Consider the following 26,935-nt stretch of genomic DNA (forward strand, 5'->3'; position numbering starts at 1 on the left):
CCTTCCGTACTGTCCCTCCCACAGTGTGACTGTCTCTCAGTACTGTCCATCCCACAGTGAAACACTCCCTCAGTACGGTCCCTCCCTTAGTGTGACTGTCTCTCAGTACTGTCCATCCCACAGTGTAACACTCCTTCAGTATCGTCCCTCCTCCAGTGTGACTGTCTCTCAGTACTGTCCATCCCACAGTGAAACACTCCTTCAGTACTGTCCCTCCCACAGTGTGACTGTCTCTCAGTACTGTCCATCCCACAGTGAAACACTCCCTCAGTACGGTCCCTCCCTTAGTGTGACTGTCTCAGTACTGTCCATCCCACAGTGAAACACTCCCTCAGTACGGTCCCTCCCTTAGTGTGACTGTCTCTCAGTACCGTCCATCCCACAGTGTGACTGTCTCTCAGTACCGTCCCTCCCACAGTGTGACTGTCTCTCAGTACCGTCCATCCCACAGTGTGACTGTCTCTCAGTACCGTCCCTCCCACAGTGTGACTGTCTCTCAGTACCGTCCCTCCCACAGTGTGACTGTCTCTCAGTACCGTCCCTCCCACAGTGTGACTGTCTCTCAGTACCGTCCATCCCACAGTGTGACTGTCTCTCAGTACCGTCCATCCCACAGTGTGACTGTCTCTCAGTACCGTCCATCCCACAGTGTGACTGTCTCTCAGTACCGTCCATCCCACAGTGTGACTGTCTCTCAGTACCGTCCCTCCCACAGTGTGACTGTCTCTCAGTACCGTCCCTCCCACAGTGTGACTGTCTCTCAGTACCGTCCCTCCCACAGTGTGACTGTCTCTCAGTACCGTCCCTCCCACAGTGTGACTGTCTCTCAGTACCGTCCCTCCCACAGTGTGACTGTCTCTCAGTACCGTCCATCCCACAGTGTGACTGTCTCTCAGTACCGTCCCTCCCACAGTGTGACTGTCTCTCAGTACCGTCCCTCCCACAGTGTGACTGTCTCTCAGTACCGTCCCTCCCACAGTGTGACTGTCTCTCAGTACCGTCCCTCCCACAGTGTGACTGTCTCTCAGTACCGTCCCTCCCACAGTGTGACTGTCTCTCAGTACCGTCCCTCCCACAGTGTGACTGTCTCTCAGTACCGTCCCTCCCACAGTGTGACTGTCTCTCAGTACCGTCCCTCCCACAGTGTGACTGTCTCTCAGTACCGTCCCTCCCACAGTGTAACACTCCATTATTACTGTCCCAGTGACCCTCTCCATACTCTACTCTAGGCTCCAATGTGGATGCAATCCATGATGTGACAGTGGCCTATCCCTACAACATCCCACAGTCTGAGAGGGACCTGTTCACCGGCAACTTTCCCAAGGAAATCCATTTCCACATCAAGCGCTACCCGGCAGCACACCTGCCCATCACGCTGGAGGGGCTGCAGGAGTGGTGTCGACTCCGCTGGCATGACAAGGAGCGGCTGCTACGCACCTTCTACCAGGGAGACCGCTCCTTCCGCGGCTTGGACCTGGGGCAGGACCAGAGTCCGGATCAGGGACAGGACCAGAACCCGCAACAAGTTCAGAACCAGAGTCAAGGACAGGGACTGGATCCGGAGCAGGACCGGAGCCCAGAACAAGGCCGGGACTTGAGTCCGAGTCAAGGACAGGATCTGAGCCTGTCGAGGGAATTACAGCCAATTACAGCCCAAGAGCAAGGCCGGAGTCTTAGGCGCAGATGGGTCCAGGGCTGGAATAGACTGCTGGGTCGGGGGCGGGTGTGGTTTGAGGGTCGCAGGCAGGTCTCGATGGGGCGGTACCGGGGCCAGGATCAAAGCCTAAGCCAGAGCTGGAGGCCTGCGCAACCACATGTCTACATCCCTCCCTGCAAGTCCCAGGGAAGGGTCTTCCTCATCAAGCTGTTCTCTGTGGTGTACTGGACCGCATTTGTGCTCGGCACCATGATGTTGCTCTGGTCCTACACATTAGCACGCTGGTACTTCTCCAGTGTGGCCATCTTTTTCATTATGCAGGAGCGGCTATTTGGGGGCATCGAGATAATGGAAATGGCTGCACAAAGGAGGGCTCAGCGCCACTCCAAGAAACACTGACCCCGCGGCTGTCTCGCTCATCCATCTGTCCAATCCCAGATCTCCTTGCACTGGTCTGGACAATCCTGGAACTTCTCCCAAAGGTCTGGCCAATCCTGGGGCTTTCCCTAATGGTCCAGCTAATCCCAGGGCATCTCCCACTGGTCTGGCCAATCCTAGAGCTTCTCCCACTGGATTGGCTACTCCTGGTGCTTCTCCCATCAATTCAGCCAATCCTGGTGCTTCAACTGGTCCGGCCAGCCCTGGACTCCTTCCACTGGTCTGACCAATTCTGGTGCCTCCATCCCCCGGATCAGCCAAACCTGGGATTTTCCCATCAATTTAGGCTGTCCTAGGGCTGTTTCCACAGGTGCAGCTAATACCGGGATGCCTCCTTCCAGTCCGGCCAGTCTTGAGGCATCAAATTATGGATCCACCAAATCCAGGGTCTTCTGACAATCTGTCCAGTCTTGGGCTTCACCCATTGATATTGCTGATCCCAGTAATTCAATCCATCCGCCCAGTTCCCGAATTACTCCTCTCAATCCGGCCAATACCAACAGAAGTCACATAATTTCTGCTAATCATGGGACACCATGCATAGGTCTGTCCAAAGGGAGACTGAACCTCAAACTATAGATGCTGGAAATCTGAGGTGAAGCCAGGTCACAATAGAACACCCAGCAGGTCAGGCAGCATCTGTGGAGTCAGGAGTATAGAGCACATTCTACAGAAGTCTGTCATTGCACAGATGTTGCCTGACTGGCTGAGTGTTTCTGGTGTCTGATCTGGGAGCAGAGTAGAGGTGGGTCTCTCTCAGTGTGACAGAGTAGGGAGGAGAAGTGCTGCTTCACTCTGACCCAGACTCCACTCTTTGTCCCATGGCTCTTACTCCAGCCTGGAATCAGGGAATAAATGCTCGGAGGCTGAGTGCCAATGGAAGCGTCAGGCTGGAACAGCCACCGGCAGCTCAGGGTTAATGTGTTTCAGACTCATACCCCAGTTAAGGTCAGTGTATGCATTGGGTCCGTCCCTACTGAGGGTCAGAATGTATCTGGGACATGTCTTCTAGTGAGGGTTGGTGTGTGTGTATGGAGGGCCATCCCCCTGCGAGGTTGGTCTCTGTGTGTGGATGACCTGTTCTCCAGTGAGCGTGTGTGGGAGGGAGGGAGGGAGGGGGACCCCTTTGGTGAAGGTCCATGTGTGTGGGGGAGGGGAACCATCCTCAACTAGGGGTTAGCATGCATGTGTGTATTCTCCCCCCCCCCCCCCAGTGAGGGTCAGTGTGTGCTGTGTGGGACCCATCACCCAGTAAGGGTTGGGGTGTGTGTGGATCTGTACTGAGGTGGACAGGTCTGTTCCCGTGGTTTACAGTGTACAGTCTTGTACACTTGGAGACTGCTCACTGCTCTGTTGACCCTCTCTGTCCTTTTCCCTCCTATCAGGTCTGAGTAAAGCGTGGGTTGTCTGTAATTTGTGTGTGCGTTTAATGTTCGGGACAAGAGGGTTCCCCTGTGTCAGCTGGTTTTGTTCTTTGTGTGAGGGTGTGAGGGAGCAGTTTGCTGACTTTTGCATAGTGTTGGAAGAGAGAATCTCTCAGTTTGCTGGTTATGTTGCATCTCTCTGGAGCTCTGCTAATGTTTGAGTGAGCGATGGATATTTTGGGAGCCGTCTGCTGGCTCCTCTTTTCTTGCGGATTGTCTACTTTTTATGACAAGCACTAACACCAATAAATACCTTCAGCTCTTCCTGCCTGTTTCATCAATGTCTCACTACAGCAAGGGGATCATCAACTTACCCCCCACCCCCCCCACACTTCAGGTCTTGGGGTCATGTCATTGTTCCTGATAGGAGTCATGGGACAGGGCAGAGTGAAAGGTCACTCCCATCTACAAGGCTTTCCCTGGTTCTGTCCCAGAGTCTGCATTGGAAGATCTTACATCCTGGGTGTATTCCAGATATTGGATGGCTCTCACGCACCTCTGGCCATGCAATCTTACCTCCTGGCTGGAAACTGCAGGTCACCTTGTACTTGGGTTAAGATTGGAACTACCTCAGCTGATTTCTCCATTTACTAAAGGTATGGAGCAACATGGTGGATCCAGAGTACTGGTATGTTAATCCCAAGGTCACCTTTTGAATCCTGTCTCAGCATCTGCAGAATTAAAATTCAAGCAATAAAATAGGACATTGAGATTAAAAGTCATTCTTGGTGACAGTAGGTATGACACTGGTGTGTGTTTGGTTTATGGAGAGAAGCCTGCAATCCACACCATTCCTTGATCTCTATCACAGAGGTGCAAACAATTTATCTGTAGATGCCTGACTTGATGCAGGCCGATTAACATAACCCCATTATTTTCTGTTGATTAAACATAGGCCTACAAGACCTCACCGCTTGCTTGTTTACAACAAGGAGTCAAAAAAGGAATATTTGTTAGAAGTTTAACTTTGTCACAAACAACTCGAACTGTTTGGAACAGTCATGCTTCTGTGCTAGAAAACTGAGGTTAGCAGTAAGCCTCTTGGGCCCTGGGGAGTGAATATCCACCTTAAATCTGTGCCCTCTTGTCTTGGACACCCCCACATGGGAAAAGGATTTTGACAATTTACCCCGATAACAGATTCCTCTGCTCCAGGGAGAATAACTTATCCAGATGCTCTATCAAGCCAACATTGTATCCTTTCCCGTGCAATCACACATCCTTCCTATAGAGTGGTGACCAGAACTGTATGCAGTGCTCCAGCTGTAGTCTAACCAGATTCTGGACTAGTTCCTGAGGATTGGAGGGTGGCTAATGTAACCCCACTTTTTAAAAAAGGAGGGAGAGAGAAACCGGGGAATTATAGACCGGTTAGCCTAACGTCGGTGGTGGGGAAACTGCTGGAGTCAGTTATCAAAGATGTGATAACAGCACATTTGGAAAGCGGTGAAATCATCGGACAAAGTCAGCATGGATTTGTGAAAGGAAAATCATGTCTGACGAATCTCATAGAATTTTTTGAGGATGTAACTAGCAGAGTGGATAGGGGAGAACCAGTGGATGTGGTATATTTGGATTTTCAAAAGGCTTTTGACAAGGTCCTACACAGGAGATTAGTGTGCAAACTTAAAGCACACGGTATTGGGGGTAAGGTATTGATGTGGATAGAGAATTGGTTAGCAGACAGGAAGCAAAGAGTGGGAATAAACGGGACCTTTTCAGAATGGCAGGCAGTGACTAGTGGGGTACCGCAAGGCTCAGTGCTGGGACCCCAGTTGTTTACAATATATATTAATGACTTGGATGAGGGAATTAAATGCAGCATCTCCAAGTTTGCGGATGACACGAAGCTGGGTGGCAGTGTTAGCTGTGAGGAGGATGCAGGGTGACTTGGATAGGTTGGGTGAGTGGGCAAATTCATGGCAGATGCAATTTAATGTGGATAAATGTGAAGTTATCCACCTTGGTGGCAAAAATAGGAAAACAGATTATTATCTGAATGGTGGCCGATTAGGAAAAGGGGAGGTGCAACGAGACCTGGGTGTCATTATACACCAGTCATTGAAAGTGGGCATGCAGGTACAGCAGGCTGTGAAAAAGGCGAATGGTATGCTGGCATTTATAGCGAGAGGATTCGAGTATAGGAGCAGGGAGGTACTACTGCAGTTGTACAAGGCCTTGGTGAGACCACACCTGGAGTATTGTGTGCAGTTTTGGTCCCCTAATCTGAGGAAAGACATCCTTGCCATAGAGGGAGTACAAAGAAGGTTTACCAGATTGATTCCTGGGATGGCAGGACTTTCATATGAAGAAGGACTGGATGAACTAGGCTTGTACTCATTGGAATTTAGAAGATTGAGGGGGGATCTGATTGAAATGTATAAAATCCTAAAGGGATTGGACAGGCTAGATGCAGGAAGATTGTTCCCGATGTTGGGGAAGTCCAGAACGAGGGGTCACAGTTTGAGGATAAAGGGGAAGCCTTTTAGGACCGAGATTAGGAAAAACTTCTTCACACAGAGTGGTGAATCTGTGGAATTCTCTGCCACAGGAAACAGTTGAGGCCAGTTCATTGGCTATATTTAAGAGGGAGTTAGATATGGCCCTTGTGGCTACGGGGATCAGGGGGTATGGAGGGAAGGCTGGTGCAGGGTTCTGAGTTGGATGATCAGCCATGATCATAATAAATGGCGGTGCAGGCTCGAAGGTCTGAATGGCCTACTCCACCTATTTTCTATGTTTCTATGTCCCAGCTTTTATATTCTGTCTCCCAGATGATGAAGACAACCATTCCAAGTGCCTTCTTTGAGGTTTCTGCTGAAAACCTCATTATTAATTGGTGAGTGTCTCCTGGTTATGACACCAGCATATAACTCACTTCCAGGGACCTATAATTCTACATATAATTCAACTCCCAAACCCTTGGATTAGATACCAGCTTGTAACGCACTCCCAAAGATCTCTATTTCTCTTTAAATCTTCCTCCTCCAACCCCTTGATTTGATTCCAGCCGTTAACAAGATCCCAGGGTATCCGCTGGTCTGTACATAAACCCCCGAACCCTTGGATTAGATCCCAGCCTGCAACCAATTTTCAAGGATCTGATACTCTACATATAAATGTCACTTGGTCAAATCCCAACCTGTTGTGCTGTAATTGTTAATTGGTTATATGGTAACGTATCAGGGAATTTATTTTTCTATATGTAAACCTGACCGAATGCCCTCTGTTTCTCTTCTCTCTCCTCCCCCTCCCTTCTCCTCTCTCTCTCTCTCTCTCTCCCTCTCCCCTTCCCCCCTCTCTCTCCCTCCCCCTCCCCTCCCCCTCTCTCCCCCTCCCCCCCCTCTCTCTCCCCTGTGGTGTGAAATGGTGTTGATGGGTGGCTGGTTTGGAGAGAGACAGTTAATGATTAGAGAAGGTGAGATGTGATTATCAATGCCATACAATGTGGTAGAGAAAGAGTGAAACTTTTTGATTTGGAGATACAAGCCTACAGAAGGTGGAACCTGGAGCAGCACAAGATGCTGGAGGAGTTCTACAGTTCAGGTAGCATCTGTGAGAGAAAGCTGACAGTTGGCGATTCACGTCAAGACCCTTCACCTGGATTGAAAGATAGAGTCGAGATAGCCAGTACAAAGAAGTGAAGTGTGGATCAAAAGCTGGCAGGGGATCAGTGGATCCAGGAGAGGAGGCGCTTATTGGCAAATGGATCAGGTAGGGAGGGAAGGGTACAGATGGTCATTGGGGCACTATAGGTGGGGGTAGGCAGATGGGAACTTTGGGTTCCCAGTAGTTGAAGAATGTGGATATCGTGTACTTGAAGAAAGGGGTACTGAGAGTAAAGAAATGGACATGGTAGTTGGGAGTGTGGTTTAGAGAGAACAGGTTGTGTGAGAGCACCTGGGTAGATTAGAAGCAGAGAATCACTTGCCTGTGTTACCTCTGTACCCTTCTATATTTGGTGTCTGTTTGACTCTCTTAAGTGAAGTGACTGAATTTGATTCCACCATATTATGCAGTGATGCAGTTTTGAAAGTTAAACCTTATAATCCTTACAACTGCTGAGTGACTAGAGCTGCATACTGCATTCAAAATGCAGTCTCACTGATGACTTGTGCAACTGTAACCTGATTTCCCAATTCCTGTCATCAGTGCCTTGACTGATGAAGGAAAGCGTGCCAAAAGTCTTCCTCATGACCCAGTCCCCGATAGAACTTCTTTGTCTCACATTAACTTTACTTATCTTTTCCACTTTTGGAGAAAGGGTAACCCTGGGAAACATTTTTAAATGTTTCTATTGAGCTGTATTGCACTTTCCTTTTCCTTATCTGTACCATGGTCCTCTGCTGAATTCTTAACTTAACCATTCATCAGCTTCAGTGCCTTTTGTGTCAGCCTGTTCCTTTAACAAGGCTGGCCCATTTTTCCCATTGCTGTCTCTTACCTTGAGATGTATATTATCTGCAAACTAAGTTTTAATCATCAAAAGTTAGCCATTGCTGGTTTACTGTGATATTTTTTCATAAGACCATTCCGCCCATGGAGTCTGCTTCACCAATCTGTCATGGCTGATACATTATCACTCTCAACCCCAGTCTCCTGCCATCTCCCCTTAACCTATGATGCCTAAATCAAGAACCTCTCAATCTCTGCTTTAAATATACTCAATGACTTGGCCTTCATAGCTTTCTGTGGCAATAAATTCCACCAATTCACTACCCTCTGGCTAAAGAAATTCCTCATTCTTTAAATAGATGTCCTTTTATTCTGAGGCTGTGCTCTCTGGTCCTAGACTCACTCCCTATAGGAAACATCCTCTCCACATCCAGTGTATCAATATTTGATGTTTCAGATCCCCTCTCATTCTTTTAAGTTTCAGCAAGTACAGGCCCAGAGCCATCAAATGCTCCTCATACGTTAAGCATTTCATTCTCATGAACCTCCTCTGGACCCTCTTCAATGCCAGTACATCTTTTCTTGGAAAAGAGGCCCAAAATTGCATACAGTACTCAGTGTGGTCTGACTAATGCCTTATAAAGCCTCAGCATTACATCCTTGCTTTTATGTTCTCGTCCTCTTGAAATGAATGCTAACATTGTATTTGCCTTCCTTATTACCGATTTAACCCGCAAGTTAACCTTTAGGGAATCTTACACGAGAACTCCCAAGTCCCTTTGCACCTCTGATTTTTGAATATTTTCTTCATATAGAAAATAGTCTATGCCTTTATTCCTTATACCAAAGTCCATGACTGTTCTATATACTACACTATATTACATCTGTCATTTCTTTGCCCATTCTCCCAATCTGCCCAAGTCCCTCTGCAGACTCCCTGCTTCCTCAACACTACCTACCCTCCCATCTATCTTCACCTCATCTACAAACTTGACACAAGGCCATCAGTTCTGTCATCTGAATTGTTGACATATAACATGAAAAAAGTGGTCCCAATACTACCCCTTGTGGTACACCACTAGTCACTGCCAGCCAACTAGAAAAGGCCCCCTTTATTCCCACTCTTTGCCTCCTGTTAATCAGTCAATCTTCTATCCACGCTAGTATCTTTCCTGTAATGCCATGGGCTCTTCTCTTGTTAAGCAGCCTCATATGCGGCATCTTGTCAAAGGCCTTCTGAAAATCCAAGCACACAACATGCACTGATTCTCCTTTATCTCTTTTGCTTGTTATTTCCTCAAAGAATACCAACAGATTTGACAGGCAAAATAGGAAACTATGCTGACTGTGGCCTATTTTATCATGTGCCTCCAAGTGTCCTGAAATGTCATTCTTAATAATGGACTCCAACATCTTCCAAACCACTGAAGTCAGGCTAACCAGCCTATAATTTCATGTTTTTTCTGCCTTCCTCCTTTCTTAAAGAGTAGAGGTACATTTGCAATTTCCCATTCACCTGGAACCATTCCATAATTTATTGATTCTTAAAAGATCATTACTAATGAGTCCACAATCTCTTTCAGAACCTGGGGTGTAGTCCATCTGGTCCAGGTGACTTTTCTATCTTCACACCTTTCAGCTTCCCAAGCACCTTTTCCTTAGTAATAGCAAATGCCTCACTACTGTCCCTCAAATTTCCGATACTCTTTGTGTCTTCCACAGTGAAGACTGATGCAAAATACTTATTAAGTTCTTCTGCCATTGCTATCTCTCAAATATCATTTTTCCAGTGATCTGATATCCATGTACTGCGAAGGTGTCAGCACAACTTTGTGTGTGGGAAATCACATCTTACAAATTTGGTTGAGTTTTTTTTTGAAGAGGTTGCTAAGAAGGTTGTTGAGGGCAGGGTGGTAGAAATTGTGTACATGAACTTTAGCAAGCCATTTTGGTTGGCTGATCCATAATGGTTAGATGACATTGGATTCAGGGCAAAGTAGCCAATTGGATACAAAATGGATTTGATGGTGGAAGAGGCTTTTTCAGACTGGAGGCTGGAGAGTCACAGGTATTGGTGCTGAATTCACTTTTATTTGTCATGTATTTTAAAGATTTGGATGAGAATGTAGGTGAGTGGTTAGTCAGTTTGTGGGTGACACCAACGTTGCTGGTGTAGTGGACAGTGAAGAAGGCTATCTAAGATTATGACGGGATCTTAATTGGCTGGGTCTGTGGTCTGATGGAATAAATTTAGAAAAATGTGAGGTATTGCATTTTTGTGAGACCAACCAGGACAAGACTTACACAGTAAATGGTAGAGCTGTGGGGAGCGTTGTAGAACAGAGAGACTTATGGATTGACATGCTGGTCTTCTGGTCAGAATAGTAAGTACAGGAGTTGTCATGTTAACGTGATGTTGGCAAAGCCACATTTGGAGTATTGCATACAGTACTGATAACCCTGTTATAGAAAGGTGTCCTTAAATTGAAGAGGGTGTGAAAAAGGATGTTACCAGGACTGGAGGGTTTGAGTTATAAGATCTGGAGGGACTTTTATCCCTGGAATATAGGGGAGGCCTAAGAGTTATCGTATTAAACAATGAGAGGTACTGTATAGATGAGGTGAATGTTCATAGTCTTTTCCACAAGGAAGGAAAGTCCACAGATTTAAAGGTCAGAGGGGAAAGATTTAAAAGAGATCTGAGAGGCAAGTTTTATCACACAAATGGTTCAAAGTACAAATACATTATACAACCTCATTTCCTTACAGACAAACCTTAAAGACCCCATTTAAAAAAAAAGGTCTGACAATCACCCAAAGTGCAGAGAGAGAAAAAAACATTCGTGCAAACAATAAAAGTAAGCAAATAGCATTTAGAATGAAAGCCTGAGAGCAGCCGGAGCAGGCCCACGGTCCCAGCCTGGGTTCATAAAGTAGTGTAGTGGAGTAAACGTCACTGAGCCTGGAACTGCCGAAACAGACCCACAGCCCCAGCCTGGGTTCATCACATAGTGAAGTAAACGTCACCGAGCCTGGAACTGCCGAAACAGACCCACAGCCCCAGCCTGGGTTCATCACATAGTGGAGTAAACGTCACCAAGCCTGGAACTGCCGAAACAGGCCCACAGCCCCAGCCTGGGTTCATCACATAGTGGAGTAAACATCACCGAGCCTGGAACTGCCGAAACAGGCCCACAGCCCCAGCCTGGGTTCATCACATAGTGGAGTGAAATTAACCGAGCCTGGAACTGCCGAAACAGACCCACAGCCCCAGCCTGGGTTCATCACACAGTGGAGTAAACATCACCGAGCCTGGAACTGCTGAAACAGACCCACAGCCCCAGCCTGGGTTCATCACACAGTGAAGTAAACGTCACCGAGCCTGGAACTGCCGAAACAGGCCCACAGCCCCAGCCTGGGTTCATCACACAGTGAAGTAAACGTCACCGAGCCTGGAACTGCCGAAACAGCCCCACAGCCCCAGCCTGGGTTCATCACACAGTGGAGTAAACGTCACCGAGCCTGGAACTGCCGAAACAGCCCCACAGCCCCAGCCTGGGTTCATCACACAGTGGAGTAAACATCACCGAGCCTGGAACTGCCGAAACAGGCCCACAGCCCCAGCCTGGGTTCATCACATAGTGGAGTAAACATCACCGAGCCTGGAACTGCCGAAACAGGCCCACAGCCCCAGCCTGGGTTCATCACACAGTGGAGTAAACATCACCGAGCCTGGAACTGCCGAAACAGACCCACAGCCCCAGCCTGGGTTCATCACATAGTGGAGTAAACATCACCGAGCCTAGAACTGCCGAAACAAGCCCACAGCCCCAGCCTGGGTTCATCACACAGTGGAGTAAACATCACCGAGCCTGGAACTGCCGAAACAGGCCCACAGCCCCAGCCTGGGTTCATCACACAGTGGAGTAAACATCACCGAGCCTGGAACTGCCGAAACGGGCCCACAGCCCCAGCCTGGGTTCAGTGCAGAGCAGAAGATACTTTGCGGAGCAGCAAGTAGAAACAGCGCAACCCTTGCCCCTGGTCTCAACACCCTGCTTTTTCAATCTCTATGGCCCAGCATTTAAATCATCTTCATATTGGGGCATTCCTCTTAGGACCGGCGCCCGGTGGTGGGTATATGGAATGAACTGCCAGTGGAAGTAGTGGAGCTGGGTACAACTACAGCATTTAAAAGACAGTTGAACAGGTTTAGAAGGATATGGGCCAAACACAGGCAGGTTGGGACTAGCTCAGGTAAACAGCTTGCTGCTCATGGATGCGTTGGGCCATAAACCGTTTCCATGCATCATGAGCTCTCAGACTGTGAACAGTCCCATCATCGCTGTTTCATAAAGGTCCTTAACTACCAGATCACCAATAAATGCTTTGTTGGTAAACAGTACTAATCCTAAAATACTGCAGTTTATTGGTTTCTCAATACACTGACATACTCTCCACTGTTGCTCGTCTGTTAGCTTTCTATGGACCTTGTATCAATTAAATCCTTCCGGTTGCTGTATTGCCCTTACTGCACACCCTTCTCACTTCCTGGTTACTGAACTGCTGAGAGAAACGACAGAGAGTTGTGCACATGGGCTCAACACATCACAGACAGCAGCCTCCCTCTGTAGACTCGGGCTACACTCTCACTACCCTGGACATTCTCTCCTCTTCCTCCCTTCCCACTGGGTAGAAGATGCAAAGCACACACCACCATGCTCAAGGACTATTGAATAGTTCCCCAGTTTGACAGGGATGGACACATTATATCTCCTCATGGCCCTTGAACCTGACCGGCTGTCTGTCTGCACTGCACTCCCTCTGTAAATGTCACACTTTATTCTGCACTCGATGATTGTTTTCCATTACACTGTCTCAATGTACTGATGTGGAGAGATTACCTGTCTGAATTGCATGCAGAACATTGCACCTTGATACCTGACTACAGTAAACCCAGAAGCGGAACCAGTGTTCAAAAATGTTTCCTGCCCTCCCTGTTGCTTCAGCTCAGCCGGTTCCGTTTGATTTTGTCAGCTCTGCAATCTGCAGCTGCGTTCTCCTGCATTTAGCCTTTCGTTGGTATCCAGGCTCTGCTGCAATTTCCTGCTCCCCTGTCTCTGTCTAATGAGAGTTAAGGTAACCTGGACATTTGATTCTCAGCTTTAGACCCATTGCAATCGGATCTCTGTCACTGTAATGAAATCATTACCTGTTTCCTTTTTTTTCCCCAGGTAAAATCCTACAACTTTGGTCTGTACCGTGTCTCCCCACTGTGACTACAGCTACCCATTTTGCTACACCAAACCATCACTTTCTCTTTTAAACTTCATAAACTTCAGAAGCCTCCTTTCCTCCCCACCACTGAACTTAAAAGCCATGTCTAGAACCCTCATTACCTGGTTCCTGAGGACACTGGTCCCTGCTGGATTAAGTGAAACCTGTACTGATGGATCCATTCCCTCTTTCCCTATTGCTCTGTGAATTGAAACCCATTTCCCCCACGTGCGGAGGTTGGGGGGAGGGGTGGAGTTCCCCACTACAGCAGCCAATCTGTGGATAAATTGGGGGGTGAGCTGGGAATAGGACTGGGTCCAGAGAGGGGCAGTTGGTGTTTTGGGGAGTTTGATGGGTGAGGTAGGGCAGGGGATTGACTATGAATGAACTGATGATCTGGGATGTAGGACTGTGGATTTATCTAACAGATGAGAAATTGCAAAGCTGTAGGATGTTGAGTGATCTGGGACTCCCAGTGTAAGGTTCACAGAAGGCTGGCAATGCAGGTACAGCAAGTAATTACGTAGAAAGTGCTGTTGTTTACTGTCAGGGGAATTTAATCCAGGGGTAGGAAGGTTAGGTTTCAGTTAAGACATGGGTCAGACCTATATCTAGAGTATTGTGTACACTGCTGGCCTCCTTATTTAAGGTTGTCTATGTGTAGAGCCACACAAGATGGGTGGAATCGTAAATAACTATTAACTGTATTTACTGTAGAGAGGGTCACGAAAGTTCGGGAATTCAGGGAAGAAAACAGTGATATCTTGGAACATATCCTCATTACAAAAGAGGAGATGTTGGCATCCTAAAGGACGTTAATGTGGACACGTTCCCAGAACTTGACCAAGTGTATCCTGAGAAATTTGAGGGAAGGTAGAGAACATAAGAAATAGGAGCAGGAGTCGGCCATCTGGCTCGTCCAGCCTGCTCCGCCATTCAGTAAGATCCTTATTGACTTGACCATGGCTCATTTTACCTACCTGCCTTTTCCCCATCACTCTTAAATTGCAGAGGTCCTGAGAGAGAGATATGTCATTATTAGTCACTGGCGAACTAACAGAAGACCAGAGGATGGCTAATATTGTGCCTTTATTTATGAAGGGCTGTAACAACAGGCAGGTGAGCCTAACAACTGTGGTGTGAAAGTGACTGGAGGGAGTTCCAAAAGACAGAACCTACCTGTATTTTGGAAAGAAGTGATTAGGGATAGCCAGGATGGCTTTGTGTGTGGGAAATCGTATCTCACATATTTGAGTTTTTTGGAGAGGTAACAAAGAGGATTGACGAGGGCAGGGCAGTGGACTTCAGCAAGGCTTTTGACAAGGTCCTGAAGATGAGGTTACATGGGGTCCAGGGTGCATCCAAAATTGGTTTGGTGGTAGGAGACGAAGGGTGGATTTTTAACTTGGGGGCCTGTGTCCCAGGGATTGTTGCTGGGTCCAATGTCATTCGTCAACTACGTCAATGATTTGGTTGCTACTGTGGTTATCTAAAGTACGAAGGGATTGAGATGAGCCTGCAAAGCAGGCCTGAGTATAGCAAATGGACTTTAACTCTTTTTTAATTTATTGAGATGGAGCATGGAATGGACCCCTCCAGCCCAATGACCTGCACTGCCAGGCAGCCCATCTATTTAACCCTAACCTAACCACAGGGCAATTTACAATGACCAATTCACCCACTAACCTGTATGTCTTTGGACTGCAGGAGGAAACCAGGGAACCCAGAGGAAACCCGTGCACTCATGGGGAGAACGTACAGACAGTGCGGGAGATGAACCCTGAACTCCAGAGCTGTAATGGCACTATGCTAACCACTACGAGAAGATTGAAATGTCAGGGCATGACTCGCACAGTAAATGGTAGTGGCCAGGAGACTGATGTAGAGCAGGGGTACCTAGTTCCCTAAAATTGGGGGCACATGTGGACAGGATGGTGAAGTAAGCACTTGGTAAGTTTATCTTCAGCAGTACAAGAGTTGGCATGTCATGTTACAGCTGTACAAGACATTCGTGAGACTATTCTTGGAGTTCTGTGTGCAGTCCTGCTCGCCCAGCCACGTGATTAAGCCGGAAAAGGTGCAGTAAATATTCGGCAGGATCTGCAATTACAAGGAGAGACTGAATAGCCTGGGACTGTTTTCCTCGAAGGGCTGAGGGGTGATCTTACAGAGATTTATAAAATCATGAGGGGCATGGATGCGGTGACTGGTCACACTCTTTTGCCAGGGTTGGGGAGTCTAAAACAACATAGAATATAACACAGGAGCATGCCCTTCAGCCCATCCTGTCTGTGCTGACCATGACGTCAAATTAAGTTCATGTTTTTCCTTGTACATGATTCATATCCCCCCATTGAGAGTGAGAGTAATGAAGTCATGATGCAGCTTTGTAAAACTATGGTCAGGCTGCACTTGCTACTGTGTGCGTTACCAGTCACTGCATTACAGGAAGGACGTGGAAACTTTGGAGAGGGGGCAAAGGAGGTTTAATAGGATGTTACCTGTATGAGAGGGTACGCACTACAAGGAGAAGTTGGACAAACTTGGGTTGTTTCCTCTGAGTGTCCGATATCTTCAAATGAGGACTGAGTCATCAAATGATAGGGTATTACTCTTACATTCAGTGAGTAAACCAACAAAGACAAGCACGTTGTACACCACCCTTACCACAGCATCTACTTACATGGCCACTTTCAGGGAGCTGTGAACTTGGACCCCAAGTTTTCACTGTACGTCAGTCCTGCAATTTATTGTACTTTACCCTGACATTTGACCTCTCAATGTGCAACACCTCACACTTGGCCAGATTAAACTCCATCTCTCCACCCATGATCTACATCCTCAGGCAATCTTCTACTTTGTCTGCTCCACCGCCAGTCTTTGTATCACCTGTAAACTTATTAATGCACCCACCTATATTTTCCTCCAAGTCATTGGTATCTATATATCACAGACAACAGAGGTTCCAGCACTGATCCCTGTAGAATACCACAGGGCAAGGACTTCCAAACAAAATAAAACCGCTTTCAAATCTCGTACTAGCTCTTCTTTCAGTTAGTCCTGATGAAGGGTCTTGGCCCGAAACGTCGACTGTACCTCTTCCTAGAGATGTTGCCTGGCCTGCTGCGTTCACCAGCACTTTGTGCATGTGGCTGTCCACTCTACCACTACCTTTTTGTCTTTGTCACTGATGACTCCAAACTACCGAATCACTGTGGCGTTAATAAAATGTATTAATCTGTGCAGTGCAGTTGGTGTGGACCTCAGTCAGTCCGTGGGCAAGATTCCGCATGGGAAACTGATTGAAAAGGTTACCTCCTGGGATCCTGGGAGAGTTGGCAAACTGGACCAGAAATTGGTTTGGTAATAAAAGGCAGTGGATGATGGTGGAGAGTTGTTCTGTGATTGGAAGCCCGTGACCATCAGTGAGCCTCAGGGATCAGTCCTGGGACCTTTACATTTTGTTACTTAGATTAATGATCTGGGAGTGAAGGACTATCAAAATCTGGTTTATCTTCACTGCCACGTCATGGGGCTTATTGCTTTTTGGCAGCCATAGCACCATTTCTATGTGCAAGTTTAAAAATAAATAAAAGGAATAGCAAGCTAGTCTTTATGGATAATTCAGAAATCTGACAACACAGGCAAAGAAGCTGCTCCTCAGACACTGAGTGTGAGTTTTCAGTCTCTTGTACCTCCTCCCTGATGGTAGTAACAAGAGGAAATCACGTCCTGGATGGCAAGGGTCCTTAATGATGAATGCTACCTTCTCGTAAAAGTAGTGGATACAGCGGGCAAATCTCTTCCCACCATTTGAGCACATTTACAAGGAGCGTTGTCACAGGAAAGCAATATCCATTGTCAGGGACCCCCACCATGCAAACCATGCTCTCTTCTCACCGCTGCCATCAGGAAGGAGGTACAGGAGCTTCAGGACCCACACCACCAGGTTCAGGAACTGTTGTTACCCCTCAATCATCAAGCTCTTGAACCAGAGGGGGACGACTTCACTCATCCCAAGACTGAACTGTTCTCACAACCTATGCATTCACTTTCAAGGACTCTTCATCTCATGTTCTCAATATTTATTGCTTACTATTATTATTATTATTGTTTGTTTTTTACTTTTTGTATTTGCAGTTTGTTGTCTTGTGTAGATTGGTTGTTCATCCATCTTGTGTGTACAGTCTTCATTGATTCTATCGTGTTTTGTATTTCCCGGTTTATATTTTTACTGTTATGCTGTATGTATATCATTCTGGCAGCTCTGTAAGAGCAGTCTGTTCTGTTTTCATGCTTGTTTGGGATACTGTTGAAGAACAGAGAGAGGAGAAATGTGTGCCATCCAATTAGAACGGTCAGATTAGGGGGAGGTTTCTCTGGTGAGGGACACTAAGGTTGGGCTTCAGGCATTTGTTCAAGATGGATTGGGAGTGACATTTGGAAGGTGGTGTGTGCTTTCACGTTGACCGAGGGCCCAGTGCGTGAGTGACAGAGAAGTTCCAGATGAGCTCCAACTAGTGCACATTTGACTGTTTAATTAGAATGGGCCCTTTTCTGTTTGTTATTCTTTACTAACCCTTTAGTTAAGATTCATAAATATAATTCCTTTAATCGTATGCTGTGTACTGTCTGTTATTTCGCGGCATTAATTTGTGACAGGGTAGTAAGTGACACAGCATCCACACAAACCGAGGCTTGGGGTGGGATCGAGCTGTCTCAATCTATTGAGTTTGGCTGGGTCGGAGGTTGTTTCCCCCGACTTACGCAGCCAAGGAAACCAGGGTGTTTCATGTGAATGCCCGCAAGACAATGAATCTTGGGGTAGTATCTGATGACATACTGTTTATGTACTTTGACAATAAATTTACTTTTAAGTACTGCCTCTTGCAGATGTCCTCGATGGTGAAGTTGGTTGTACCTGTGATGAGGCTGCCTCAGTCTCCATTCTTGCAGATGTCCTCGATGGTGGTGATGCTGACAGTGTGGAGGACAGTTGTACACTAGAGATGTCACTATTGGAAGGATCTGGCAATGGGATTTAATCCGGGTTAGTGTGAGTTGAAAGACTTTGGGAAAAGTGATATGGGTAAGTGGTAGGTCCCTGGAGAGTACAGAGGAACAGAGGGACCTCGGTGTAGAAGTCCAAAGATCCCTGAAGGTGGCAACTACATAGAAGGGGACACCTTCTTCACTGGGTGGGCACAGAATCCAAGATCAGGGACATCTTGGTACAAGTGAAATTCCTCAAAGGTGCTGAAGCTGGAAATCTAAAGCCAAGGCAGAAATTGCACGAAACACTCAGCAGGTCGGGCCATATCTGTGGGGAGAGAAGCAGAGTCATTGTTTGTTTCTGTTTGTGGTTTTGATTGTAGTACAAACTAAAACAATACTTGAGTTTACACCTAAAGTACTATGTACAGTTCTGATCCCACACTATCGGAAGGATGGAACTGTACTGGAGAGGGTGCAGGGGTAATTCCCAGGATGTTCCCTGGGGTGGAAGGTTGAATTGACTTCATTTTTTACATTCTTCACATACATGAGGAGGAAAAAATTTTTACGTTACGACTCTGTCTAAATGTGCAATTTATAGTAACTTGTAATAAATAGTATGTACAACAGGACAGTCAATATAGCATAGAAATACAATTGTATCAGTATGTATTAATCAGTCTGATGGCCTGGTGGAAGAAGCTGACCAGAAGCCTGCTGGTCCTGGCTTTTATGCTGTGGTACTGTTTCCCGGATGTAGCAGCTGGAACAGTTTGTGTTTGGGGTGACTTGGGTCCCCAATGATCCTTCAGGCCCTTTTTGCGTGGCTGTCTTTGTAAATGTCCTGAATAGAGGGAAGTTCACATATACTGATGTGCTGGGCTGTCCGCACCACTCTCTGCAGAGTCCTACGATTGAGGAAAGTACAGTTCCCATACCAGGCAGTGATGCAGCCAGTCAGGATGCTCTCAATTGTGCCCCTGTAGAAAGTTCTTATGATTTGGGAACTCATGCCAAACTTCCTCAACCGTCTGAGGTGAAAGAGGCTTATTTCACCACACAGCCGGTATGTACAGACCATGTGAGATCCTTGGTGATGTTTATGCTGAGGAACTTAAAGCTGTTCACCCTCTCAACCCCAGATCCATTGGTGTCAATAGGGCTTAGTTGTCTCCATTCCTCCTGTAGTCCCCAAACAGATCCTTTGTTTTGCGACATTGAGGGAAAGGTTGTTTTCTAGACACCACTGTGTCAGGGTGATGACTTCTTCTCCATAGGCAGCCTCGTTGTTATTTGAGATAAGGCCAATCAATGTAGTATAGTCAGCAAATTATTGCAGTTATGAGGAAAGACTGCAGAGGACAGGCGATATTGAACTAGGATGTTCCCTGGGATGGAGGATTTCAATGAAGAAAGACTGCAAAGGCTTGTCTATTTCCCTTGGAGAAGATGAACCTGATAGAGGCAATCAAAATCATCAGCAGCTGAGGGATGCTAGGCCATAAGACACTTTCCCAGAGCAGAGACATCTAAAGCTGGATGAATTAAAAGTTTCTCTCCCCCCCCCACCCCTTCACCATTTCCCATCCACTTGTCTGCCCATCGCCTCCCTCTGGTGCTCCTCCCCTCCCCCTTTTCTTTCTTCCGTGGCCTTCTCTCTCTTTCACCAATCAACTTCCTAACTCCATGCATCATCCTTCCCCCTCCAAGTTTCATCTATTGCCTGTCGTTTCTCTCTCTTCCTCCCCCACCTTTCAAATCTACTCCTCAGTTTTGTTTTCCATAGAAGCTGCCTGGCCTGCTGAGTTCCTTCAGCATTTTGTGTGTGTTGCTCGGATTTCCAGCATCTGCAGATTTTCTCTTGTTTGGAAATTAAAACTTGCTGTTTTTCAGTAACTTTCAATTCCCTGGTCCTAACCACCTCACTTTCACCATGGGGGTCCAATCCCTATACACCTATCCCCCATCAAGAAGGTCTTAAAGCTCTTCACTTCTTTCTGAACAAAAGAACCAACCTTTCCCCCTCCACCACCACCCTCCTCCGTCCGGCAGAACTGACCCTCATAATCAACAATTCTTCTCTCAGCTCCTCCCACTTTCTCCAAACTCAAGGGATAGCCGTTTGCACCCACAATGACCCAGCTATGCCTGCCTTTCCGTTGGCTATGTAGAAAGTCCATGTTACAAGCCTTCCCTGGAACGCTCTCCAATTGTTCCTTTGTTACATTGATGCTGCTTCATGCGCCCATGCTGAGCTCGTCAATGTCATCAACTTCACCTCCAACTTCCACCCTGTCTCTAAATTCGCTTGGTCCATTTCTGACATCTCTCTCCCCTTTCTCAATCTCTCTGGAGACAAACTGTCTAGCCACATATTTTACAAACCTACTGATTCCTATGGCTATCTACACTATTCCTCATCCCACCGTCTCCTGTAAAATTGCTATTCCTCTTTCTCAGTTCCTTCACCTCTGTCACATCTGTTCCCAGGATGAGGCTTTCCTTTCTAGGACATCAAACATATCTTCCTCCTTCAAAGGACAGGGTTTCCCTTCCTCGACCATCGATGCTGCCCTCACCCGCATCTCCTCCATTTCCCAGACATCCATGCTGACTCCATCTTCCCGCTACCTTAACAGGGACAGAGTTCTCTTGTACATAGCCACCCCATGAGCCTCGCTATCCAACACATCTTTCTCTGCAACTTCCACCACTTCCAAAGGGATCCTACCACATCTTTACCTCCTTGCTCCCCTCCATTCAAGGTCCCAAACAGTCCTTCCAGGTGAGGCAACACTTCATCTGCAGTTCTGTTGGGTTCATCTATTGTGTCTGGAGCTCCTGATGTAGACGTCTCTACATTGGTGAGACCTGTCGTACACGGGAACCGTTTCGCCGAGCACTGCCAAAAGCGCAACTTCCCTGGTGGCCAGCATTTTACTTCCTATTCTGACATGTCGGTCCACAGCCTCCTCTTGTGCCATGACAAGACCACCCTCAGGGTGGAAGAGCAACACCTTATTCCACCTGTGTTGTCTCCAGCATGATGCAATGAACATCAATTTCTCCTTCTGGTAAAAAGAAACTTCCTCCCCCTTCCCTCTTCTACTCCCCACTCTGACCTTTTATGCCTTCCCATCTGCCTGCAATCTCCCTGTGTCCCCTCCTCCTTCCCCTTCTCCTAAGGTCCACTCTCCTCTCCAATGATTCCTCTTCTCCAGCCCTTTCCCTTCCCCACCCAACACCACCTATATAGTCCTCCTTCCCCTCCCCCACCTTTTTATTCTGGCATCTTTCCCTCTTCCTTTCCAGTCCTGAAGAAGGGTCTGGACCCGAAATGTTGACTGTTTATGCATCCCCTGGCCTGCTGAGTTCCTCCAGCTTTTTGTGTGTGTCGCTAAAGCTGGAGGATATTGGTGAAGGGTAACGGGGGGGGCGGGGGGAGAGAGGTTCAGAGGGGCTCTCAGGTGGAACCATTACCACCAAACCTGGAACACGCTGTCTCGGGAGGTGGTGGAGACAGAGAAACTCACAATATTTCAGTAACAGTTGAATCATGTGAAGGCAGAGAAGGGTTGGACCAAGTGGATTTAGTGAAGATAGAGACCTGACAAGTCAGGACTGACCTGGTGGTGAGAAGGGCCTGTTTCTGCTTCGTTTCGTGACCCCATGATGTTTATCAGGAGGGGATGGGCCACACACTCTCTCTCACTCACTCTGTCTGTCTGTCTGTCTGTCTGTCTGTCTGTCTGTCTCTCTCTCTCTCTCTGTCTCTCTCTCTCTCTCTCTCTTTCTCTCTCTCTCGCACACGCACCCACCCACCCACCCCTGCAGTGGGAGACAGCCCCCTGCTACACACACATTCTCTCTCTCTCCCCCCCAGTCTTTCTCTGCTCACCCCTTCCCTCCCCTCCTCCCCACAATCTCTCTCTCTCTGCTCCCCTCCCCCCACACTATCTCACCCCCCCCCCACACACACACACTTTCTGACCCTCACCGGGGGGATGGACTGCCAGCGTGTGTGAGCCTTTGTGGTTGTTGATGTGTAAATATTTCTGTGCGCCACTGTGAACACAGAGGTTTGTGAAGTGTGTGTGTCTTTAGTTATTTTATTCTCAGAGTTCCCAGCTCTCCAGCTGAATGGCCCATCTCCCCCTCCCCCCCTTCTCTCTCCAGGCTTCCCTCAGGAGCTGTGTGCAGCCGGATCTCGGCCCATTCGATCCCCGACCAGCTCCGAACCCAAAGGGCAGTCCGCCTCCCGAGTGCCGTCTGACTTCTGCTCCTAGGCTCCCGGCTGCCGGCCCAGGGAAGAGGGAGCTCAGGGCTCAGCCCCATGTTCCCACGGCTCCCTGCTGACACACCCGCCTCCACCTTTGATTGTGTACGGACACGAGTGGGTTTTGTTTTACGTGAACTAGGATCGGCGTACACAATTGTGCTTCAGAGCATGAATGTGTGTGGGGGGATGAGTGTGCCCGCTCCACTGACCGGAGTGGAGATTCCACCAGCCAGCAACATGGCAGTGGGCTAGAGAAAGGAACACCTACCTCCGTCTGTCACTGGGTCCACTTTCAGTCTGAAAACAAAACAGCGTGAATCCACTGGTCGGTCACTGTGACTACTTCCACACAAGCCGTTGTGAAGTTGAACACAGACACCGGAGCCGGACATGGAACTGATGAGAGGCCTGGTGAGGAACGCTCTCCAAGCCCAACGTTTAATGTTCTACCCTTCTATTACAAAGCTGATGGACTGCAGGGCTTCAGTTTTAAAGAGAGGCTGGATAGACTGGGACTGTTTTCCCTGGAGCTAAGGAGGTTGGGGGGTGATCTTCTAGAGGTTTAGAGAAGTCAATGTTCATGCCATCAGGTTGGAGGCTACCCAGACAGAATACAAGGTGTTGTTCATCCAACCTTCTCTAACTTCCGCTAATGCCCCACCTCCCCCTCGTACCCCATCCGTTATTTATTTATATACACACATTCTTTCTCTCTCTGTCCCTCTGACCATACCCCTTGCCCATCCTCTGGGTCCCCCCCCCTTTTCCTTCTCCCCGGACCTCCTGTCCCATGATCCTCTCATGTCCCTTTTACCTATCACCTGTCCAGCTCTCGGTTCCATCCCTCCCCCTCCTGTCTTCTCCTATCATTTTGGATCTCCCCCTCCCCCTCCAGCTTTCAAATCCCTTACTCACTCTTCCTTCAGTTAGTCCTGACGAAGGGTCTCGGCCCGAAACGTCGACTGTACCTCTTCCTAGAGATGCTGCCTGGCCTGCTGCGTTCACCAGCAACTTTGATGTGTGTTGCTTGAATTTCCTGCATCTGCAGAATTCCCCACGTTTATGATGAGGGGGTGTTCAAGGACTGCTCAGAAATCTGATGGGAGGGGGGAAGCTGTTCCTAAAACATTGTGTTTGGGTCTTTAGACTCTCGTGCCTCCTCCCCGATGGTAGAAACGAGAAGAGGGTATGTCCTGGAAAGTGAGGGTCCTTAATAATGAATGCCACCTTCTTGAAGATGCCCTCGATGGAGGGGAAGGTCGTGCCTGTGGGGGAGCTGGCTGAGCCTGGAGCCCTGAGCCTTTGAGCCTCCATACGATGATACAACCAGTCAGAATGCTCTCCAAGGTGCATCTGTAGAAACTTGCTAGTGTTTGGTGACATAGCAAATCTCCTCAAACTCTGTTGGAAGCGTCTGCCAACAGGTGCGTACTGACCTCCCTCTGTAATATTACTGTTTAAAGGACATTTATACGGGTGCATGGATAGGAAAGAGCTGGAGGGGTTAAAGGTTAAATAGAAATTTTGGTCGATATTGACCAGTGAGGCCAAAGAGACTCTTCTGTGCTACGTAGAACAAAGAGTTATGGAAGATAAGAGATTGTACAACGTACAACTTGTACAGTTGTAACATGACGACCCAACGAAGGCCCTGGTTTAACTTCTGAAAATGCAGCACGCCACACTTGCCCGAGTTAATTTCCCTCTGCTGTTCCTTGGTCCGCTTTTGCAGTTGATCTGTAACCTTGGATAATCTTCTTTATTATTCACCATAGCTCTAATATTGTATCACCTGCAGCCCTTCGCCAGCATTTTCCGTTTTTGTTTTAGTTTTCCAGCATCTGCAGTTTTCAAAATGATTAAAAACAAGAGGTCGAATTGTGTGCAAAACAAATCCTGGCACGGGGTTATCCGCAGGAAAAGATTCCGCTTCCTCCTCCCCGATAGAGAAGGGTCCCCTTCTCGGCACAAGGGTTATTGCAGCGGGAGGTTCCGTTTGCTCCTCCACGGCGCACGAGGTCGCTGCAGCGGGAGGTTCCGTTTGCTCCTCCACGGCGCACAAGGTCGCTGCAGCGGGAGGGTCCGTTTGCTCCTCCACGGCGCACGAGGTCGCTGCAGCGGGAGGGTCCGTTTGCTCCTCCACGGCGCACGAGGTCGCTGCAGCGGGAGGTTCTCTTCTTTCTTCCCGACAGCGGACGCCCGGGGCCAGCGCGATTTGTGGCTGGTGGCTTGGCGGTATTGAGAGTGTTGGTGGGGAGGGCCTGATAGACAGAACGATTGGGCGAGTGGCGTCTGAGGGACGGGACGCGACGCCTGGGTGGGGAGGTAGGGTTGTCTGAGGGACTGACAAAGACGGATGTCTGGGCGGGTGTGTCTGAGGGACGGGAGTCTGGGTGGGGGTTATCTGAGGGACTGACAGATGGACGCCTGGGGAGGGGTGTCTAAGGGACGGGAGTCTGGGTGGGGATATCTGAGAGATGATTTTTGGGCAGGGGTGTGTTAGAGAGATAGTACGCGGGGGGGGTCACTGCGATGGGTCGTCTGGGGGAGGTGTCACTGCGATGGGACGTCTGGGGGGGATGTCACGACGATGGGTCGTCTGGGGGAGGTGTCACTGCGATGGGTCGTCTGGGGGAGGTGTCACTGCGATGGGTCGTCTGGGGGAGGTGTCACTGCGATGGGACGTCTGGGGGAGGTGTCACTGCGATGGGTCGTCTGGGGGAGGTGTCACTGCGATGGGTCGTCTGGGGGGGATGTCACGGCGATGGGACGTCTGGGGGAGGTGTCACTGCGATGGGTCGTCTGGGGGAGGTGTCACTGCGATGGGACGTCTGGGGGAGGTGTCACTGCGATGGGACGTCTGGGGGAGGTGTCACTGCGATGGGTCGTCTGGGGGGGATGTCACGGCGATGGGACGTCTGGGGGAGGTGTCACGGCGATGGGTCGTCTGGGGGAGGTGTCACGGCGATGGGATGTCTGGGGGGTGTCACGGCGATGGGATGTCTGGAGGGTGTCACGGCGATGGGTTGTCTGGGGGAGGTGTCACGGCGATGGGACGTCTGGGGGAGGTGTCACGGTGATGGGATGTCTGGGGGGGGTGTGGTGCTAGGATGTTTGGGAGTCGAAGGGAGAAGTTTGGCATTGAACTGTTACCTGTCTCTCTGTCTGTCCCATACCCCGCTCTCTGTTGTCTCATACCCAGGCTGCTGATGTCCGTGGACAGAGGGAAGGAGCGGGTGGTGGCGCTGGTGGACATGGATTGCTTTTACGTGCAGGTGGAACAGAAGGCCAACCCTGAGATGAGGGGCAAACCCTGTGCGGTGGTCCAGTACAAGACTTGGCAGGGCGGTGGGTAAGTCTGCACACCCACTGACCCCTGGGCTGCGGGATCAGAAACAAAGCCAACCCTGAGGTGACCCGGATGCTGCCATGTTAGTTCTCTGCTCAAGTGATTATTTCTCCATTCACTTTCAAGCAGAGTGAAAGCTGAGCTTATTGTTACCTGTACAATATATGTATGTATGTATGTACAGGTGAAATTGGAAACAGCAGCATACAAGATAAACATCATTTCCATAGATGCTGCCTGACCTGCTGAGTTCCTCCAGCATTTTGTGTCTGTTGTGTTTATAATTATACACATTTTTTACAACTAAAATAGAAAAAGAAAAACAATTTTAAAGATCAAAGTAAATTTATTATCGAAGAATGCATACATCACCATATACTGCTCTTGCGAATTATAGTCTTGTAGGCATTCACAATAGAACAGAAATTCAATAGAATCAATTAAAACTACACACAAAGACTGACAACTAATGTGCAGAAGAGGACAAACTACAAATACAATAAATAGGTAAATAATACTGAGAACAATACATGAATAAAGAACTAACGCTAATTTCAGTGCACATTGAAGTGGCCATAGAATTGCTATATTGAGGTAGTGATTACTGTTGAGCTGGCTGGTTCAAGTACTGAATGGCTGAAGAGAAGTAGCTGTTTTGAAGCTGGTGGTCTGGGACTTCAGACTTTACCTCCGGCATGGTGGTAGCTGCGAGAGGATTATGTGGCCCAGATGGTGGGGATCTTTGAAGATGGACGCTACCTTTTTGAGGTGATGCTTCCTGTGGATACTGCCGATGGTGGGGAGGGATGCGTCCGTGGGGTACTGGGCAGAGTCTACTACCCTGCAGTTTTTTCAGATCATGATGCGCTGGTTTAAATCTATAGATACAATGAGCTGCTCATACATTGGCCAACTTTGTCAAAGAGACCTTGAATACGTTAAGTGAATGAATGTTAGACAGCTAAAGACAGGCCCTTTGGTCTGCCATCTCCATGCCAAAAAACTGTGTACCCATCTGTACTGGCCCCATTTACCAGAACTTGATAACAGATATTATTTAAACCTTGTGAGTGTCTCTGCCCCCAACACTCCCTCAGGCAGTGAGTTCCAAATTCCAGTCA

At 48.2% G+C, this 26,935-nt stretch overlaps 2 protein-coding genes and 1 long non-coding RNA gene across 9 annotated transcripts in view; 2 read left to right on the top strand and 1 right to left on the bottom strand.

Moving 5' to 3' along the window:
* lclat1 (lysocardiolipin acyltransferase 1) overlaps positions 1 to 3,783 on the top strand; it is a 34,291-nt gene extending 30,508 nt beyond the window's left edge. For both annotated transcript variants that reach the window (XM_063040455.1, XM_063040456.1), the window contains exon 6: positions 1,230 to 3,783. In XM_063040455.1, the coding sequence (XP_062896525.1) occupies positions 1,230 to 2,056 (827 nt within the window). In that variant the 3' untranslated portion in view covers positions 2,057 to 3,783. The remainder of the gene's footprint in view (positions 1 to 1,229) is intronic.
* A 10,190-nt stretch (positions 3,784 to 13,973) lies between these two features.
* Positions 13,974 to 26,935, top strand: part of polh (polymerase (DNA directed), eta) — a 32,767-nt gene continuing 19,805 nt past the window's right edge. Inside the window, exons 1-2 of one of the 6 annotated variants that reach the window (XM_063040461.1) lie at positions 13,974 to 18,241; positions 25,668 to 25,817. In XM_063040461.1, coding sequence (XP_062896531.1) covers positions 25,675 to 25,817 — 143 coding nt within the window. In that variant the 5' untranslated portion in view covers positions 13,974 to 18,241; positions 25,668 to 25,674. Of the gene's footprint in view, positions 18,242 to 23,398; positions 23,890 to 24,623; positions 24,791 to 25,406; positions 25,818 to 26,935 lie in introns of those variants that run through there. The other 5 variants (XM_063040460.1, XM_063040459.1, XM_063040458.1 and 2 more) reach the window with 5 other exon arrangements.
* Positions 17,262 to 23,077, bottom strand: LOC134342395 (uncharacterized). Its single transcript, XR_010017016.1, has 2 exons — positions 22,734 to 23,077; positions 17,262 to 18,511 (listed from the first exon to the last, which is right to left on the bottom strand). It is a non-coding gene; the product is annotated as an uncharacterized LOC134342395 (long non-coding RNA).

The sequence above is a fragment of the Mobula hypostoma genome, chromosome 2 (genome assembly GCF_963921235.1).
Source record: "Mobula hypostoma chromosome 2, sMobHyp1.1, whole genome shotgun sequence".
Lineage (NCBI taxonomy): Eukaryota > Metazoa > Chordata > Chondrichthyes > Myliobatiformes > Myliobatidae > Mobula > Mobula hypostoma.